At 39.0% G+C, this 18,813-nt stretch overlaps 2 protein-coding genes across 2 annotated transcripts; one reads left to right on the forward strand and one right to left on the reverse strand.

Moving 5' to 3' along the window:
• Positions 1 to 332: 332 nt before the first annotated feature.
• Positions 333 to 15,405, reverse strand: sart3 (spliceosome associated factor 3, U4/U6 recycling protein). Its single transcript, XM_039658795.2, has 19 exons — positions 15,073 to 15,405; positions 11,410 to 11,536; positions 10,905 to 11,009; positions 10,497 to 10,681; positions 10,189 to 10,294; positions 9,297 to 9,421; positions 8,150 to 8,305; positions 6,075 to 6,213; positions 5,704 to 5,811; positions 5,503 to 5,580; positions 5,361 to 5,419; positions 5,135 to 5,244; positions 3,456 to 3,568; positions 3,294 to 3,370; positions 2,992 to 3,160; positions 2,432 to 2,898; positions 2,141 to 2,293; positions 1,776 to 1,963; positions 333 to 767 (listed from the first exon to the last, which is right to left on the reverse strand). Exons 1-19 carry the CDS (start codon positions 15,268 to 15,270, stop codon positions 557 to 559), a joined length of 2,874 nt encoding a protein of 957 aa, XP_039514729.2. The 5' UTR covers positions 15,271 to 15,405; the 3' UTR covers positions 333 to 556.
• Positions 15,406 to 16,963: 1,558 nt separating this feature from the next.
• iscua (iron-sulfur cluster assembly enzyme a) lies at positions 16,964 to 18,611 on the forward strand. The gene is made up of 5 exons (XM_039658796.2): positions 16,964 to 17,098; positions 17,671 to 17,784; positions 17,894 to 18,004; positions 18,123 to 18,201; positions 18,311 to 18,611. Exons 1-5 carry the CDS (start codon positions 16,991 to 16,993, stop codon positions 18,400 to 18,402), a joined length of 504 nt encoding a protein of 167 aa, XP_039514730.2. The 5' UTR covers positions 16,964 to 16,990; the 3' UTR covers positions 18,403 to 18,611.
• Positions 18,612 to 18,813: the final 202 nt, after the last annotated feature.

An 18,813-nucleotide genomic window follows, 5' to 3' on the forward strand; every position in this document is an offset into this window, starting at 1 on the left:
AGAGCTTTTATGAAGACATTAAATCTACACATGCAAAATAGTTGTTTCAAATGGTACTGCAAATAAATTATTTATACAACATGCAGTTCAGATATTATAGAAAATAAACGTTTTGATCTTTCTATTTTTGTTTGCTTTGACAAGGCAACGGTGCAGGACGCATCTACAGATCAGCTGCCCCAAAGGGACCTATTGAGAAATGAAGCTGTACTGCTGAAACTTGTGATACATCATGTATTTTCATATTAAATGTTCTTGCATATACCTTTTAAAACAATGGTTCACCTCATCCGTTTTAACACCCTGTTAAAAAAATACTTGCTGACAAAATCTGAAATCTGACCCCTTTCTTTATTACTAAGAATTTAAAGAAAACAAGAAGCTCACATCTCCATTGATTAGGTGTTAAAATAGTTTAATTATATATCTAAGGTGGTCACGTATTTACAGAAAGTTGGCTAAATTAAAACGCTGTTTCTCCACTGGACTTTGTAAGGACACAGCATGGCTTTCTGTCAGAAGGCAGGTATTCCTCTTGTGTAATCTGCATACAATTTCACTTTTTGAGCAGCATCCTGGCAAAGTCCTCATTGGACAGAGACTTGGTTTGAGCGTCCAGGCTTGTGGTACCAGATCCTCCGTGCACCCCGTCTGTCACTGTGGCATGTGGTACAGAAATGGTCCCGTTCTCCGCTTTGGCATCTGGAGCACTCTGTCGGTACAGAGAGCGTGGCAGCAGAGAGACCTGAGTGCGTCCTTTTCCCCTTCTGAAAATAAATAATAATGTTTAAACAGAAAGAACTGAAGTTTTCAGTAAATCAGGACTGTGGAAAGAAAATTGGAAAACTGTTGTCACATGACGTTAGGGCTGATCAATTTATCAATGGGTTTTCTGAAAAAAAAAAAAACCTTTTTGTGTGGCTGAAAAGTCGACAATTTTTTTTAAATATACATTAAATAATAATTATTTATTTTATTATTATTAAATATAAAATAAAATAAATTTGTATTGTAATATTTCACTGTAAGAGTATAAACAGGGCCCGTATTCATAAAGATTCTAAGAGTCCTCTCATGAAAGCGATTCGGGACCGATCTGAGAGCAACTCTGAGTAAGGAAAAGACAAAAACTTTCATCTTAGTGAGGAGGCGGGGCTGACCCCGTTGCCATGTATGACACAATCTTTTGAAGACTGTGATTGGTTGGTTGTCCAAGAAGGAAAAAAGGTGATTTTAAGTATAGGGTCTATTATAAGCCTACACTTAAGATCGCGAGTCAGCATCGTCAACTTCATCTTTGGCCGACACTGACAAAGAAAACACTTTTTTGCCGGTTCTTTGTGACAACTTTTAGCTGCTTTATTGGCAGCTGCACCCATTTTACATGAACACATCACCACCGCACTACTTTTTTTTTTTTTTTTAATTTGTTGTGTGTGATTCATTTAATGGAAAACACATCCACTGCTAGTTGTCTAGCTGTTTATTTTAAATAAACGTAGAGCAAGTAGCTAATCAAATTGTTGCAACGCCCCACCCCCTCCCCCACCACGGTTATGTTACAAACCGTCAGATTTGACTCACTTCATAATCGTGAAAATCACCAACCCTGAAACCTCTTTTTCTTACCCAGATCAAATATTACAAACAACAACAAAAGTATTTTCCCTGCAGACATGGGGCTTTGTGAATGTTAGTAATTATTTTGAGAAAAACTGTGTCTTGGGCTTAACAAGCAGAAATCCAACACGTGACCTGCCGCATCAAGTACTTACGCTCCCTGAGGTTGCCTTTGCATTGTTGCCCCCAGGATTCGACTAGGTGCTGCTTTCTCTTCCATGTTCCTTCTTGGGGGGTTGCTAATAGCAACAGAGAGAGTGAAGTTCTCCAACATGGTGCCGTCCATCTTCAGCACAGCCTGTGAAGCCTGTGCTTCGTTCTCATATTCCACATATGCTAAACCCTACAGAGCACACATAAATTACTGTGGAGAGAAAACAACCTATTCCTTTAAGTTTTTGTTTAAAATGTTTGCTTTTTACTTTTAGACACGAGTAATATCAGCTTGGAGATTACTTTTTTCAGGTATACTGGGACAGTATATGTTTTGTATTCACGTTGGTGACAGAGACCTACACACCTTGGGTTTGCCTGAACGGTTGGTGACTATCCGGACGGCTTTGATTGTGCCGTGTTCTTTAAAGAGGTCCTCCAGTGTCTCTTTAGTGCAGGAGTACGGAAGGCCCGAGATAAAGATCTTGTGCTTCTCCAATGACGTGTTGTACTTAAAAACCTGCAAGGCAGACATTGTAATAAAAATAATTAACATTATAAAAAAGCCAACCAAAGTTCAAAGAAAATGTAATAATTGTTCACTTGAACATAGGGATGATGTGTAAACAAAAAAAACAGTAGTATACAGTCTACATACCTTGAAATCAGGATTCTTGTTCTTGTCCACACAAGGAGACACATACATGGGCCGTCCATCCAACTCATGTCTGTCTAGTTTCAGTGCCTCAGGTACAGCAAGCCGGTCCTCAAACTGCACGTAGCAATAGCCTCTAAACACACCTTTTGGCGTATACACGAGCCGCACCTGCTCTACTGTCCCACAACCCTTAAACAATGTTCGCAGCTTGCCCTCGGGGTCTTCCAGATTAAAGGCCAAGTTACTGACAAACACACTGTTTTCTTCTTTGCGTTGCTCCTTTGACACGTCCTGGGGTTCTCGCTGTGCTTCGGGCGCTCTCTGCTGGTTCTTCCGGAAACCAGGGGGCTCGGTTTTACGCGGTGGTGGAGCTCGTCGGCCGAAAAGCCCGCTTTCCGTCTCCATGAGTTCCTCTGTGGCCGTGCTGCCAAAGTCCCCTTCCCCTCGGAGCCTCTTGGATGGCAGCTCTGCACATGTTTGATATTGTCATTACAGCCAAAGTGTTAGCTTTCACAAATGGAAATAAGCTTCAATTTCTCAATTTCTCCCTCCATCCATACCTGCTTCCTCTCCCCATTCCTCCTCGCCATCGTCTTCAGCTTTCCGTTTATCCCCAGTTCTGTTTGCTTTCTGGCTCTTCTTTTGGCCTTTTTTCTCTGCCTTGGCTTTCCTCCTTTGCTCAGCTTTCTCCTCCTCTTGTCTGGCTAGGTTAGACTCTTTTATAGCCACCTGCAGAAACAGCATACTGATGGCTCATTTCTAAACATTAAAAATGACATGTCTACATGGTGAGCTTTTTGGCAGATGCATCAAACATAATAAGTTTGTGGAAAATTCCAAAAAGACTAGTTATAGGACTGACTCTTGCTCTCTGCTCATTGACCCTGTTGAGTTTGGTCCCTGTTTTTTGGACTGCAGCATCCCAGTCTTCCAGAGAGCCTGTGAGAGACAACACCCACATAAACACTCAAAGCAAGACACCTGCATAAACAGCAGTATATATATACACATGAATCAAACTCACCCTCCACTCTTTCAAAGTTGAGCAGGACATCACACACATGCTCAGGGTAGTCTGATGTACATTGTACAGCTCTGTGAAGAGCCTTCCTGCAGTGAATAGTATCTCCATAGGACCTGATCAACAAGCATACAAACAATTAAAATAAATTAAAATAACCTCAACTTATTAGCTAAGGCTAAGTCAGGGGAAGCCCTATTAGCACACATTATTCTGATAAAACAAAACAAACGTTTGTTTTCATAAAATTTAATCAAGTCACGTAGTCCATGAGGGACAGATCCTAAACATTCGTTATTTGTGGTAAATAATATACTGGGAAGGATATCCAAACGTTCATCCCTATTATCCATCGACCTCAAATATGACTTATCATTTGAAACATTAAAGGGATAGTTCACCCAAAAATGAAAATTAGCCCATGATTTACTCACCTTCAAGTCATCATGGGTGTATATGATAACATTATTCTTTCAGACAAATACAATATCAGTATTTATATTTTTTATATTATAAATATGTTATATTTATATTTTACAATAATTTATTTAAAAAAAAATTAAAATTAAAAATGTACTGACACTTCCAAGCTTTATAATGGCAGTGAATGGCCATTTCTGTTTTGACGTCCATAAAAGTACATCAAATCATCATACAAAGTGCTCCACATGGCTCCAAGGGGTTAATAAAGGCCTTCTGAAGAGAAGTCATGAGTTTCTATAAGAAAAATACCCATATTTATAACTTTATAATTTAAAATAACTAGCTTCAGCCAGACGACTGTACGCATACTACGCAAGTATGTAGGAGCATCGTAAACTTTAGCACGGTTTAAACAAATAGGGGTGTGCAACAAACTCAAGCTCTTCCTATAATATATAGAAATCCTCCGACTTTATCTTCATAATTTTTTGACATAATATAACTCCAATTGATTTGATCTGAAAGAAGAATGTTATATACACCTAGGATGGCTTCAGGGTGAGTAAATCATGGGCTAATTTTCATTCTTGGGTGAACAATCCCTTTAACCTAGATAAATGTGTGCTATTATTAGGCGCATATCCAAGTGTTTGTGTAATTCAAGGGTAACTAAAGGGTCTACTTTTATTTTTGTAAACTCACAACATCAAGAAAACATAGGGTGTCTTTGTAAAGAAAACAAACAGGATCTGCTTTCTCTGTGAAATGGAGTGCGTCACAAAAATGAACCAAGTTTTGGTAAAGGCTACTTGCCACACAGACATGACAAATATATCTATAGAAAGCATGAAATAACTCATTTTAAATGAACCCATTCAAATAGAAAACAAATACTATATGAAAGATGCATTTTTATGGAGGAGACAATGAGTCAATGTCGTCAACTTAATCTTTGCAGACGACACTGACTCCGAAAACACTAGGTTATTCATAAACTATTAAACCACCCCCACCCCTTCAAAAGTCTAAGACTGTACACATTTGTTCCCCCTCAAATGAAAGTGAAATTCAGAATGTTTTAGTATTTGGGTTGACCCCCTTTTGCCTCAATCACAGCAAGCTGCATAAATCCCACAAGTTTGTGTAAAACCTGCTGATCACTTATCCAGCATGATTTGAGAATTATTCAAAGAGAATCTTGTTCTTCAACAGAAGCAAAAACATATGACTTGTTGCACAAACAGATGAAAATTACTGACCTTTCCAGGTTGTAATATTCCAACCACATGTTGGCATATTTTGCATTCCCTTTTGTCATTATGCTGTCCCACAGTTCACGGGCCTTCTGCATGTTCTTACAGTGTAAAGCCTGTTTGGAGCAAACAGACACAAGCAGCACTGTAACAATTGCGGACAGACTGTAGTCAGCAGAATGACATTACTTAATGGAGGATCGACAGATGCAATGGTATAGTGTTTCCTCACCTCTATCTTTGCCCAGATCTGCATTATTGTGCAGGACAGATCTCCACTTTCACTGAACCCTGAGAAGAAGTGGGACGGTAGTTAAATATTTCTTTCTACCAAGTCTGCACTCATACCTCATAAAAGCAGACAAGATACTTACTCTCTTCTACATCCTGTTTCAGGTAATCAAGGGAGCGTGCAAAAGCTGCCCGCAGCTCGTCCAACTCCCTGCTCCACTCTGCAATGATCAACAAATCACCAGATTCACTAATCTGATATCAGCTGTGACTGTGGACCAAAACTTGAATGTAAGAATAGATCAGAAAAAGGGGCAGAAAGAAAGAAAATCATATGGTCTTGCCTTTGCTGAAATCAACACGTCTCCTCAAGTAATCCAAATAAGATTGCCAGATTTCTACATAATCAGTCGCCTGGATGAATCCTGCATTTAGGGCCTTTTCAAACACATCTAAGGACATATTTTTGCACGTTAAAAATGCTTCTATTCCTGCTAAAGGTTTTTCTCATTCATACATTGATTCAACATTACAGTGTTCCCACACCTTTTGTCATTATTTCATAGAGATTGCACACAAAATGTATTATTTTATATTTAGAACTGAGCATAATCTAAGAAAGTTATATTCACTATATATAGATCTTTTCCATGACAATAGGAATCCTGTTCTAAATCACAACATTTGATGACGCAGAAATGATTGAAACGAGTACCTGTCACGGTCTGATGATCTGCCCCATGCCGCTCTAAAGCCAAAAGATAGCTCTTCCACAGGCCCATGGTCCAGGGACAGTTCCTGACGGCTCGCTCATGAGCAGATAACACTAGATCTTTTATTTTCAACTGACGATCCTGAGGTAGAACAGACATTTTTTTTAATATATATTTTTTTTGCAGTAGGTGTAGAGAGTAGGTGTGAATGACCAAGCAACATCCACCAAGAGCAGCTATTTGACTCACACAAAAATGATGGTTTAACACTTTCTGCCTGTCAATTTTAAACATTTTCAACTGAACATTTAAAAAATATAGATACCAAATGGGAAAGTTCAAAATCAGTTTCAAAGATGTCATTTTTAATAACATATCATGGATGTAATAGGTAAAAATATACACTTGTTTCAAACAAATGCAGACGAAATGAGAAAAACTATAATTTTGTTTTACAAACATGACTGTAAATTTAGGTTGAATGACTGATTTTTACATCTTAAAAGAATTGCAGAGATTGAAACAACTAGACATCAGATTCAGGACGGATGAAGAGCAAATTCACACCTGAATATTCTGTTTCGCTCAGAAACATGTTACACAATTGAAGTCAAAATACAACCAAAATTCAGATTTATCGATATGTAAAATCAAGATATTAACACAGCATTGCTTGTACAGAAAAGGTCTTCAGCCTTTTTGCCTTCCACACCAAACCCAATGAATATGCTTCAGAAAGAGCAGGTGGCGAGTGTGATGAGTAGTGAGTAATGATCATAATTCCCTGTCCAATCCACCACTGCTATTCTCCTGCCAACCCATTTACAAGCACGTCTGCTGCTCAAAAATTACATGTGGCATCAGGCTAAAGAAGACATTCAGCAGGGAATCACTCTGTTGTAAAAGAGGTTTAATCCACAGCCAAGACAATTTGGTCTGTGGGAAATTGCCTTACATCAATAACCATTCAGTAAAATGCAAAAATGGCTTTAAAAACGGGAGAGATTAATAAAATCCCTGCTTTGCACACCCTACACCAGGGTTTCTCAAACTCGTTCCTGGAGGGCCACTGTCCTGCAGACATTACCTCCAACCCTGATCAAACACACCTACCTTTGAGTTTCTAGTGATCCTGAAGACCTTGATTAGCTTGCTCTGGTGTGTTTGATCAGGGTTGAAGCAACTCAACTGCTCACTGCCCTTCTGTTTTTGTTTCATCAAAACTGAATGTGGATATCTGTTGAAGTATCAATAACGGTAGCAACGTTCTTTGATGCATACGAGACTCCACAGATAAAACGATAGCCGAATACTCTTAATAGACGGTGCATGGATATTAATGAGAAAGAAATTAAGATTCCATTCCACTATGGAAACAGATCCAACACTCGTTCCTAAAGTGGTGCAGGTCATTGGTTAGGTAGAAGGCTTTGGATACAATACAGCACTTTGTAAAACCAAGTAATGACCCCCTATATATCCATTAGGCAGATCAGCTCTGTGACTCACAGTGTGGGGTGCATATAATTTAGTTAAATAGCATCTCAATTTAATCACCTAAGAGAGTACAAGTATGGAGACTTGATTTAATTACTTCACACATCCATAGCTGCCAGGAATTCAACTGCCTGAATGAGTTTCACTAACACACTCCAGCCCATATCCCTTAATGCAGAAGTTCATTAATTTCAGCCGTTGAATCAGAAAGCCCAAATGGACAGAAGCTGTGGCTGCTAATATGGGGAGGAGTCATTCTCTCCCCTTCTCGTTCTTATTTTTCTCCCCCTACGTGCCTTCCACCATCTCTCTTTCTGTCTTGTTAACTCACATTTTCCCCTCTCCCTCTCTCCATCCATCTGGTGAGGTGCCGGCTCTCTAATGTGTTCTCAGCTGCAACTGCGCTGTTACGCGTTAGTGGCTTGTGCATCTCATTACCATCCCATTAAAGCAATTAATATGTTCCTGAATAAACAGAGGGAGGTGTGGGGCTGGCACATGTGCAGATGCACATTCATTTTGTGAGCTGTACGAAGGGCTGTTGGGTAAAGGGGGATGTGTGCTTATGCAAGTCACTCACCAGATACGTGTTGTATTTGATCCACAGGTCTGGCACAAGGCAGTTCTCCGCCAGTGCTCGCTCAAATATAATCTGGACACGGGCCGGATCCCCTTCCTTCATCTCAAAATCTATGTACGCTTGATACTCTGCCAGCTTTGGAGTTTCAGAGACCAGCTAGAACATCAAAAAGAACAGCATTAGAAAGGACAAAGAAGAAACAACAGTTTGAATTTAACAGAAAAAACAGGGAAATTTCATCTGTTGTAATTAAAAGATTATTGTAGAGTTTAATTATAATTAGTGACTGGGTGCTTTAATTTAAAATAAGTGCAGTGCAATTCTGTTCACGATTTAAAATTACTTCTACTTTCTGAGAGCATGGTACATTCACCACTTTCTACAGCAAACAGCACTAGTTAGGTTGAATTTGTTTTCTGATTTCAGTTCCTCTTGTAACTTGAGTGAATTATTTGTTGAATATGAAAATCTGCACAGTATAAATAATAGCATCTACATAACATGTTAATCCTTCACTGCTACACAAATAGGGTCACTCATTAGTTGATGTATTTGTCAAGTTGAGGTCTAGAAGCTTTAAAGTCAGTCTTAGCCATTTTCTTTCTCCAATGTGCTAAATGTCCAAGAAAAAAAGGGAAAAAAAAGGTAGAGCATGACTTGATTGTGTCCACTGGGAATTAATTAAATAGTGAAAAGTGTTCAGGTTTTGCAGTCAATTATGGAGGACTGCGTCAATACCAATTTGGTAAAGCAGCCTTAGTGATGTCAGCCAAAAAGGAAATTGTCTCAGAGATGGTTTAAGCCTTTGGTGTTCGATGAAAGACTTAAAAGAAGAAACCAAAAAAACAAAAAAAAATGTGTAATAAGAAAGTCAGTAAGATTAAACTGAGATGTCAGGTTGACTTCTCCTGAATAGGAGAAAGTATAGTGTTGATTAGCATATGTTTGTGGACAAAGAGCTTTCATTACCACAGATGGTTTATTCATTCAGAATCTCTAAATGACACTTGTGAAGACTGATTTTGCCTGTAAGAGGGTTACTGCAATAAATGATTGTAAAATCACAACCATTCCTTTTGCATTAAATTATGATAGAAAATCAGAAAGCCAAAGGGTCTCTTAAGCAATGAGACAAGCGCATAGTTACCAAAGCCTCCTCGTAAGGTTTGCATTTCTCCATCTGTTTCAGGGCCCGTCTGTACTGTTGTGTGACCGTCTCAGGTACGCCATCATCAGCCCAGTCAGAGTACTCCGCATACGTTCCCTCCATATCTACACAACACAATGTTAACACATAAACATGAGAAACAAAGCATCCAGGTATGTCAGCTTTAAAAAAAATTCACTGTTACTGGAAAACAGCATCTGTTCTGTTTCAAAGACGCTTTGAAATGGTCTTTCTGTTACTACTGCACTTCTCACCTATGTCAATCACCACTACAAGGCAATTTTATGACACAGAAATAGGGTAATAGAAACATGAGCCGTGCTGTACGAAAGCCCAATCTGTAATCTGGCTCTCTTAGCTGAGTGGGATGTGATCATCGCTTTCTCCACCGCATCTCCGGTGCCAAAAGCAGCCGGCAAGGAAAAAAAAAATAAAAAAATGCGCACAAAACCAGACCATCTGGCTATCTGCAGGCAGCTCCTGGGTCTCCTGTCTCTAGCCTGTGTTACAGTATCTGGCGACACTGGTGTCTACTTCACAGAACCTATACTACTTGGCTTTCAGAAGCGTACATGAAAGGAAACCACATGCAACGGTCAATTTTATTTGTAACTCAAGACTTAATCAATACCATCTGAGCAGATTTCACTTCAGTCTAGACATGTTATTCTCAATTTATTTTATTTCTGCCAAATTGCGCAATCTTATATTCATAGTCTAAATTCTTTCAGCATCCGTTCTCCCGAACCTTTCGGCCTGTGGATAAGTTTTTCCGATTATACATTCCAACGTTGGAAAGAGAAAGAGACAAGAAAGAATGAGAAAGTGGTGGACTGAAGGAGTGAGAGGAGAGAAACAGAGCAGCTCTCACCCATTAGAGGTACAGCGAGCTGCCGCCTGAAGAGTGTGTGTATGCGGTCGAGCTGGGCATTCAACAGCTCCTGCTGCTCCCGTGATGGAACGCTGCCGGGAGGAGGCTGAACATAAAAGAGGGGGTTAAATCACCAATACAGTACAAAACAAAACACTGCAATCGTTCAAGATATTTAAACAAATTCATACTTCTCATTACTATTCATGTGATTTCATAACAAGCATTTCAGTTTGGCAATTTTGACAGCCACTTAATGCCACGCTGATATTCTGTAATGAATCTAAGTAGGAACCCCGAGTACATACCTGTACTGTTGAGAGAATAACAATCTCAAACTCCCTGTAGGCCTCCCAGATTGAAGCTCCTTTAGTCACGTGTACACCCACTGCAGTCAGTGCCCTTTCAAAGATGGATCGAACACGTTCAATCCCTCCCTGAGCTCCCATTCCCCCGATCGAGAACTGCACATATTCCAACCAGATCTCTGGACCTGTGAATGGGTTAAATTTTAACAGCAGCTTTTTTCTATCCCCCAGCACAGGTTTATCTCAAAACAATTCAGAAGTAATTACACGTTTGTTCAGATTATTGGTGGTAACGGAATGCGTTTTATAGTCAAACACTCAAATATTACACTTAGAAATGGGTTTAATTTGGTCAAATTTTGCAATGTTTTCTAAGAACTGAAGATTACGAACATAAGCCACACTTACACACATAATCGTTGACGGCCCTCTCAAACAGCTCGTAGACTTTCTCGCGTTCCGATTCGTCTTCTGTCAGGCGAATTTCATCCTTAAGCCAGTCCAGCCAAATCTCTGTTCCACCAAACATATTCAGTCAAACATAGCACGCAATAGCCATATCATCACTTGTTTGTAATACATACACATGCATTTATAGTCTGTAAATAAATACATGCACTTTTAAAATAAAATCATTTTAAAATTGCTGCCCAGTGCTTTTAACACACTCTCATTATCATGTCCAGTAAATCAATATGAATCACTATCACAATTTAAATGAATTGTTATCTGCAAGGTTGCTCAGTCCTGTTTCTGGAAAGCAACTTTCCTGGGGAGTGATGTGTATTCACTACTTAAGAACAAATTCACAAAATAGCCAGAACTCCATAAACACTAGTTGTCCTTTCACTAAAACTCTGGCTACCACACAAGGCACACAGAGAGAACAGAAAACAAAATAAGGATGTCCAACCTTCAGTGAGAGGAAAGAGTTCACTCATCTTCTGCCTGGCCTTACGCAGTCTGTGAAGTTTCCCTTCCTGCCGCAGAAGTTTGATCAGGTCCACATGGCAGTTGTAATCAAATGCGTTGATCGACAGCTGTAGAAATGGGACACATGACATGTTGTTGACTTCTGCTTTCTGAGATTCACATGGTATTTACAAAATATCATACAACTGCAATCTTGATTCACAAAAGGGGGCTTTCGCACCAGAGGAACGTATTCATTGTTTCTATAACTACTGGCGGAAGTACTCGCTTTTTGGTGTGTTTGCATCGCAGGAACTTTTGGGGGGACTGAATTAGCTCCTACTTCAGAGTAGGGTCTAACCCAGCACAATAGGAACTACCAGTGACGCAAGTGAATACTGATTGGACAAACATGTAAAACAATGGCACCCGGCATTTTTCAAAAAGCCATGCAAACAGTTTACATCAGTGGTTTGGTCCTGAAATATTTTTGGTCACAAAAAAAATCTGGCACCGACACCACCACCTTTGAAAACCAAATAATTGCACTAAAAACAGTAAGATTTTTTTCAACTGAACAACTTGCAATGAAAACACCTGCAAAAGATTAATGCCTTTGGCCCATTGAAAAATATAACAGTAAGTTAGAAAAACAATCTGAAGAGAGAAAGATACAGTGGAATTGAGGTTCATGTTGCTTTATAAAGGCAGAGCAGCAATCCAGTGTTTCCTCTAGGAATTTTTCCAGCTGTTATGCCAGGCCTAATTCCACAGGGGACAGGGGAGAGGGCATCACCCATGGGTGATTCCCATTGAACCTTACCCAAAAGTTTTATAGGCCTAATTTGTGCATCCTGTGCACAGAATGATGCGCTTGAAGCAACACTGAATCATTGCGTGCAGCGTTTCGAACTGAAAAATGCAGAAAACAAGGGGAAGATGTATTGATGCTTAGTGTATCATATCTATGCAACAGTTTATTGAGCCTTTTCTTTTAACAGTTGTAAATGTAATTTACTGTGTGCTTAAAGAACAATTCATAGTGCTCTTTACTCCAGTGTGATCTAACAGACACCCGGGAGAAAGACTCATGTTTTAGAAACAGAAATAAACTCAGTACTTTTATGAAAAAAACAAAAGACCTTTTTCTACAAGTAAAAACAGGAACATTGATCTTGGAGTGAGTTTCACCGTGTTGACTGTCATACCCGAACGTGACATGCTGTTTGGACGGCGAATGACTGAGGAGAGATACATTTCCATTAACTTTAACTCAATGACTTAAATATTCATTAGTACCTCACATTAAGCTATTGAATGGCTCAGAAACCTTGGCATATAGTGCACAAAAACCTCATGGTGCTTTACAAATTAATGTTTTATGCATTTAGTGTGTTTAAATACATTTAAAGCCCCTAAAAGTATCCTGCATAAGTTCTACAAAAGTTTAATATCAGTAAACATGTTAAAATCCTTCAGAATAAAAAATAATCAATATTAAATTACATTTCTCAAAGAAAATGCTTAAATGGAAAGCATGAATGCAACGCTAAAGGGAGTATGCAAGGTATGAACTAAATGTCTTCTAAACTGCATTACTTCATCAGCACAGATTCTTGGTTTATTTTTCCCAAACATTTAACCAATATATTTTGGTTGGGTGGGATGGCTAAAGATTCATCTGTAGTCTATCACACAAGAGTGGGAGACACTGGAACAGTTCCACTTCCCACGGAGAGCAAATATCTGTAGGACATAAAAACAAATCAGAAAATATGACTGGTTCTTGATCCACTATATTTTGCAGGGAACAAGCTAAACTTTGATCTAGGCTTTCTTAAGTATTATAACAAAACAGAAACTGGCTGATGGTGTGTAGAAATCAGACACACTTGGCAAATTTGGCATTGCAGCTGTTGCATACCAGTAGTTGTTGTTGAACAGGGACTTTCTTGACTGCTGTTCCATGCAAATCACCGTCTTTCATCCATTTATGATGGTCAGAAATTAATTCAGAATGGAAAAATTCAATGCAAGGTCATAGTGACTCAAACCTGTGCATTATTCATGGAAACAAATAGGGGTGTAACAATAAATCATGCCACAATATATCGCAATACAAAAATTCAACAATACGTATCGTGGATAGTTCCCAGAAAATAAAAAAATACTGTGTGAGAAAAAATTAGATTTTTACTACTGGAGTTTTAGTGCCAGTAGTACTACATTAAACTACTATAATCTTGATTATAATGCAATGGGGGAATATGTGGGTTCTGATAATGTCAAATGTCTTATGTTACCAGTAAAAAGTGGCCGACATTATTTTAAATGTATCTAGTCAGTGAAAGAGTGCAAGAACATTCGTCTACAATAATTCTGTATTTTCAGCTTCAGAATCATGAATATTTTTATTCTGGTGTCACCATTGTCCTTGGGTTACAAGCAGCAAATCCAAATTCATTTAAACCCACAATGTAATATCAAAGTTAGTATTGTAATCAACAGTACATTTACCATATCTTGGAGTATCGCAATAATATCGTATCGTGAATTCAGTACCGTGATATGTATCGACGTGTGACATTCATGATCTATACACCCCTTACAGGATCACATAGAAAGCTGACACTTATGCTGAAAAAAACCCATTTTAAACCAGTCTAAGCTAGTTTTCTGATCTTCTAACCTGGTCAGTCATATATCAAGAGGGCATTTGGATACTTTCAAGCTAGAAAACTAGCTGAAGAACAGTTGTATGCTATGCATTTGGAAGTTGCTTTTATCATAAGCAACTTGCACTGCATCAAAGGTGTAATGTTAAGTTACATTTGATCAGGTCATACTTTCCTTGAAAATCAAACCCATGACCGTGCTAGTAAGTTTTTAAAAGAAACATGCAGTGCTAGCAACATAAAAAGCCCCGCTATTGAGCCACACTGGTGTTTTCATCAGTTCGTCAAATCAGAAAATCACCATCCACTCCAGAACAGAAGTCAAACCCCCAAGAGACCAGATCAACACAAAGAATCTCAAACCAAACACGTGGACATGACAACTGTGCGACAGTATGTTCACCCTCATGGAAACCTCCTGCTACAGCATGTGGTCTGCAACCCAAAACTAATGTGTAATAATCATGATTCAAGTCTAAAACCATCACAGCATCTAAAAGGCGTCTCTCTTGACAACTCGGTTGCATACAGCTCCCTCTACATGAGCTCTATGGCGCGTGTTTGAACTCCGTGCGCACAGCACGCGTCATCAAAACACTCCAACATAAACTTTATTCTTATAAATTTTACATAAAGTCTTTAGACATGCAAGGGCACAAAGCTCCATAGACACATTTGGGACTGCATATGGGTGGAAAACAAGCAAAGAGGCAAAAGGAAGGGGTAGTTTGGAGGGATTAACGTTTATGGCACAAGTGCTCGCTAGCTCACTAAGCCTTTGCTAGGCACATTCCTCAGGAACAGATAACGTTAAGCATTTCTGTATTTTTACTCCTGGTCATGTATTTGGTATGTTGAGCATGTGTGAGCTCTCTAATAAACGGGTTCTGGTAAATATATGTAGTGAAACTCCCCAGCAGAGTCATTCGTGCCGTGTTTTGAGAGCTGCGTATGTGAGGAGAGTCGTTAGCCTCATTCATTCCTCTCACCTGCTCCTCCAGCCGCTGGATCTCTGCTTCATTCTCCCGCTCGTCCTCGGACGTGTTCTCTTCATCTTCCTCCTCGGAATGCTCAACTCCCATCCCTTCTTCTTCCTCCTCTTCCGACTCCATCTCTCGCTCCATGCCCTCAGCCTCCTCTTCGATATCTGGCAACAACGTCTGTTCTTCGTTACCAGTCTCCGCCATGTTGAGTCTTATCTGCCTGGAAACAGGGGCAGGGCTCGCGCACACAACACAAGAGCTCGCGCGAAAAACAAGGGGGCTCGTTCAACCAGAAGGCGGGGCTCGAGGGAAAAAATGGGGGCGCGTCCGGCCCCACCTACTGGCACTGGCCCCTGTCAGATGCTGTAGTTCCAACTTTCCAACTAAATTCTTTGAGGTGGATTGAGAAACTCTCTTCGTTTGTCAACATTAAATGTTTGTCACGCCTTTGACCAATGCAGCAGACAGCGGTAATAAATTGAAATTAAAAAATATCCACATATAGTATGCATGCTTAATATAAAACATGTAATATTATTACTCATTTAAACATGCTAAATATTATATTTATAAATTATATGATTAAGTACAGGGTAAAATCGCTTCCCCCTGCTGGTTCCGTGAAAGGAAAAAACAAAGTCAAATGACATCTAGCTCCACCTCTCTAGACATCAAGGTTAGAGCTAGACTAGGGCCGGTGTTGTGCCTAATTTCGACCCCCTGCCAAATTATTACCCCCCTCGTTGAAGTCAGTACCTGATTGCCTAATCCCAACCCCGCCCCTAATCTTAACCCCTCCCCCACAACTAATCCTAAACCTACCAATACTAGGGGGGTAATAATTTGGCGGGGGTCGAAATTCGGCACAACACCTGTTTCACAAAGCTATTTTAGACCGGTCTATGGTGTTAGACAAGTCTAAAATTAGCTAGACTTGTCTAATGTAAGTTAGACTGTTTCACAAAAATAAAGTCTGACTTAATTTAGACCAAAAAAAAAAAAAATAGACATCTTGACCCCCAGGCTAGGTTCTCTGTTACCTTGGCAAACCAGCAAAAAACAATCAGTTACTTTAAACAAACAGCTAAAGATAAGGGAAAATGGCTCATAATTTGTGGTTTGCTGACGACGTTATGGAGACAGCTATGAGAAGAAGGGAAAAGGTTTTTAGGGACCACATAACTTGTACCATGTTTTGTATCTTTTCTGTGCATCTTTAACGGTCGGATTAACGTTGTTAACTGTCGGAGCAATCTTTTTCCAAATGAAACATTTCTTCATGTAACTAAATTTTCCGCTAAATTTCACTAGTAAAATGGCAACAAACACATGCGCTGGGGTAAACTGCACTGAGCGGTTGGATCCATAGATATCTATGGTTGGATCTGTCTGTGGGTTGGATGCGCATACTCGATCCGCCATGTTTTTTTTAAGTGTCTTATTTTACCCAGAATGCATTGCAATGTAGTCCTAGTTAAGATAGTCGGAGTCTCTGTGCTCTGTGCAACGGTCTGATTTAGATGTCTATCTGAAATCTGTCTATCTAACAGTTACTATATCTATTCTAAGCCATAGTCAAAGTCTATCTTTTGTGAAACCGGCCCCTAGTCCAGCTCTATAATGACAGCTCAAAATCTATAATGTAGAAATATAAAGGTTTGAATATTACTTACTTATGTACACAAACAAAAACATGAATATGAGCAATGCAGTGAATATGGTTGCATATGTTTGTTGAGTGCTGTGCAAAACAACAGTGAAATCAATTATAAGGCAGAAATTATATAAAGGTAAAATGTATAATATATACAGTTTTAAAAATAACTTGTGTAACATATTTCACAATTGTATAATGTGTTTTTCGCATGTAAAGCGCGCCCCCTGTCAGTGAGTTGTATGCAGCATCAGTAGTCAGTCAGTCATCATGGCGTTAGCAGCAGCAGCAGCAGCCAAGCGCTCTGCAGCCTCTGCACTTTTCACAAGATCATTGTCATTACCAGAACTCAAATCCGCCTACTTTTATCATAAAAAGGTAAGTATCACTTCTTGTCTAACGACTGACCATCAATTGATACTTTAACTAGGATTTATTCATTTGTAGTCCCTAATGTTTGAGGAAAACAACTTAGTTTCAGCGTGGTTGCTAGCTAGGCTAGCTAATGTCAGATAACTGCGCATGTAAACAAACCAGCAGAACATTGTACGTTAAAGGTATTCAGCAGTATGTTTGAGTATAGGAATCATGTCATCGGCTGTTTTATGTATTTTTGACTGAGTTAAAATTACATTTATGCATATTTATTTACAGATAGTTTCATAATCCACTTGTGTAACTCTCCTACAGACTCATCGGTGATGTCGTTCAGTATCTTAACTGTGCCACAGGTTAATAAGCCTGTGTATTATTAGCTTTTTTAAGTACACAAAATAATTACCAATAAATATCAATAATCTGTTATGTTATGTTGTGAAGGTCACTGTCATTATCTGCCAAGGGGACTTTTTTCTCATTTGATGTAAATTGTCATTCTTCTCACCAGTCCTCAGATGAATTGTTTTTGATTGTTAAATATGACCAGGATGTGATCATGTATTTTTCTGAAGGTGGTGGACCACTATGAAAACCCTAGAAATGTTGGTTCCCTGGACAAGAATGCCAAGAATGTGGGCACTGGTTTGGTGGGTGCTCCTGCATGTGGGGATGTAATGAAACTACAGGTAAGACCTTTTTTCTTTTAAATTTTTAGTTATTATTTAAACATTTTAAAATATTGAATTATATAAATGTATTACATTTACATAATTGACTTGACTCTTTATTATACAGGTTCAGGTGGATGAGAATGGAAAGATAACAGATGCCAGATTCAAAACATTTGGCTGTGGCTCAGCCATTGCTTCCAGCTCACTGGCCACTGAGTGGATGAAGGGGAAATCGGTGAGTCATTGTGACTCAACATTTACAGTGTGATCAGATTATCTCATTGTGCTCCATGTTTTTTTTTTTTTTTCCTCAAATGTTCCTACAATTGTAATGACCAGTTTTCCTTGTTCAGATTGATGAAGCCCTGAAAATCAAAAACACTGAGATTGCCAAAGAACTTTGTCTACCACCAGTCAAACTACATTGTTCCAGTAAGTGTATTTAAATGTTTTTTTTCAGCTTGCAAATATATTGATGTTATCAAAATAAAGACTCAAATGCTGTTTTTATAATTTCATTATTATTATTTTTTTCTGGCAGTGCTTGCAGAAGATGCAATTAAGGCTGCATTAGCAGACTACAGGCTCAAACAGAAGGACAACAAGGAGACGTTGGCAGAGGCTCGAAATTAATGTCCTAATTCACCAATGAATCACTGTTACCCACTCTTGTCGTAACTCAAAAATGGTGTCGTTTAATTTCCTGACTGAGGTTGCAATTAACATAATAGCCAGTGTAATCTATCATTACTACTATATGTGTTCTGCCTTAGCATTTATGGTTTGAAGTGGTTTGCATTGACAGACTTTGGGGATCTTTGGATTAAAGTTTGTTTTCTGTATCTCTCTGAATCACGCACATTCGCTATAAACTTTATTTCCAGAAGATACTCAAGATACGGCCCTCATACTCAAATATTATATGTATACTACTAAAATGCTTGTAAATGTATTCTCATACACTTTATAAAAAGGATAGTATGGATTTTGAAAAAAAATCTTATCACACCCCTCACCCACGGGCATATAACATCTGGGCGCGCT

Source organism: Pimephales promelas, chromosome 4, assembly GCF_988280905.1.
Source record: "Pimephales promelas chromosome 4, fPimPro1.hap1.1, whole genome shotgun sequence".
NCBI lineage: Eukaryota > Metazoa > Chordata > Actinopteri > Cypriniformes > Leuciscidae > Pimephales > Pimephales promelas.

Coding starts and splice junctions, on each gene's coding strand:
- sart3 (XM_039658795.2), bottom strand. CDS start 15,270: ATGGCGGAGACTGGTAACGAAGAACAGACGTTGTTGCCAGATATCGAA. Junction 9,422..10,188: donor GCTCGCTGTACCTCTAATGG/GTGAGAGCTGCT, acceptor TGTGTTGTGTAG/ATATGGAGGGAACGTATGCG. Junction 5,245..5,360: donor AGATCTGGGCAAAGATAGAG/GTGAGGAAACAC, acceptor TGCTCCAAACAG/GCTTTACACTGTAAGAACAT.
- iscua (XM_039658796.2), top strand. CDS start 16,991: ATGGCGTTAGCAGCAGCAGCAGCAGCCAAGCGCTCTGCAGCCTCTGCA. Junction 17,785..17,893: donor GGGATGTAATGAAACTACAG/GTAAGACCTTTT, acceptor TTTATTATACAG/GTTCAGGTGGATGAGAATGG. Junction 18,202..18,310: donor AGTCAAACTACATTGTTCCA/GTAAGTGTATTT, acceptor TTTTTCTGGCAG/TGCTTGCAGAAGATGCAATT.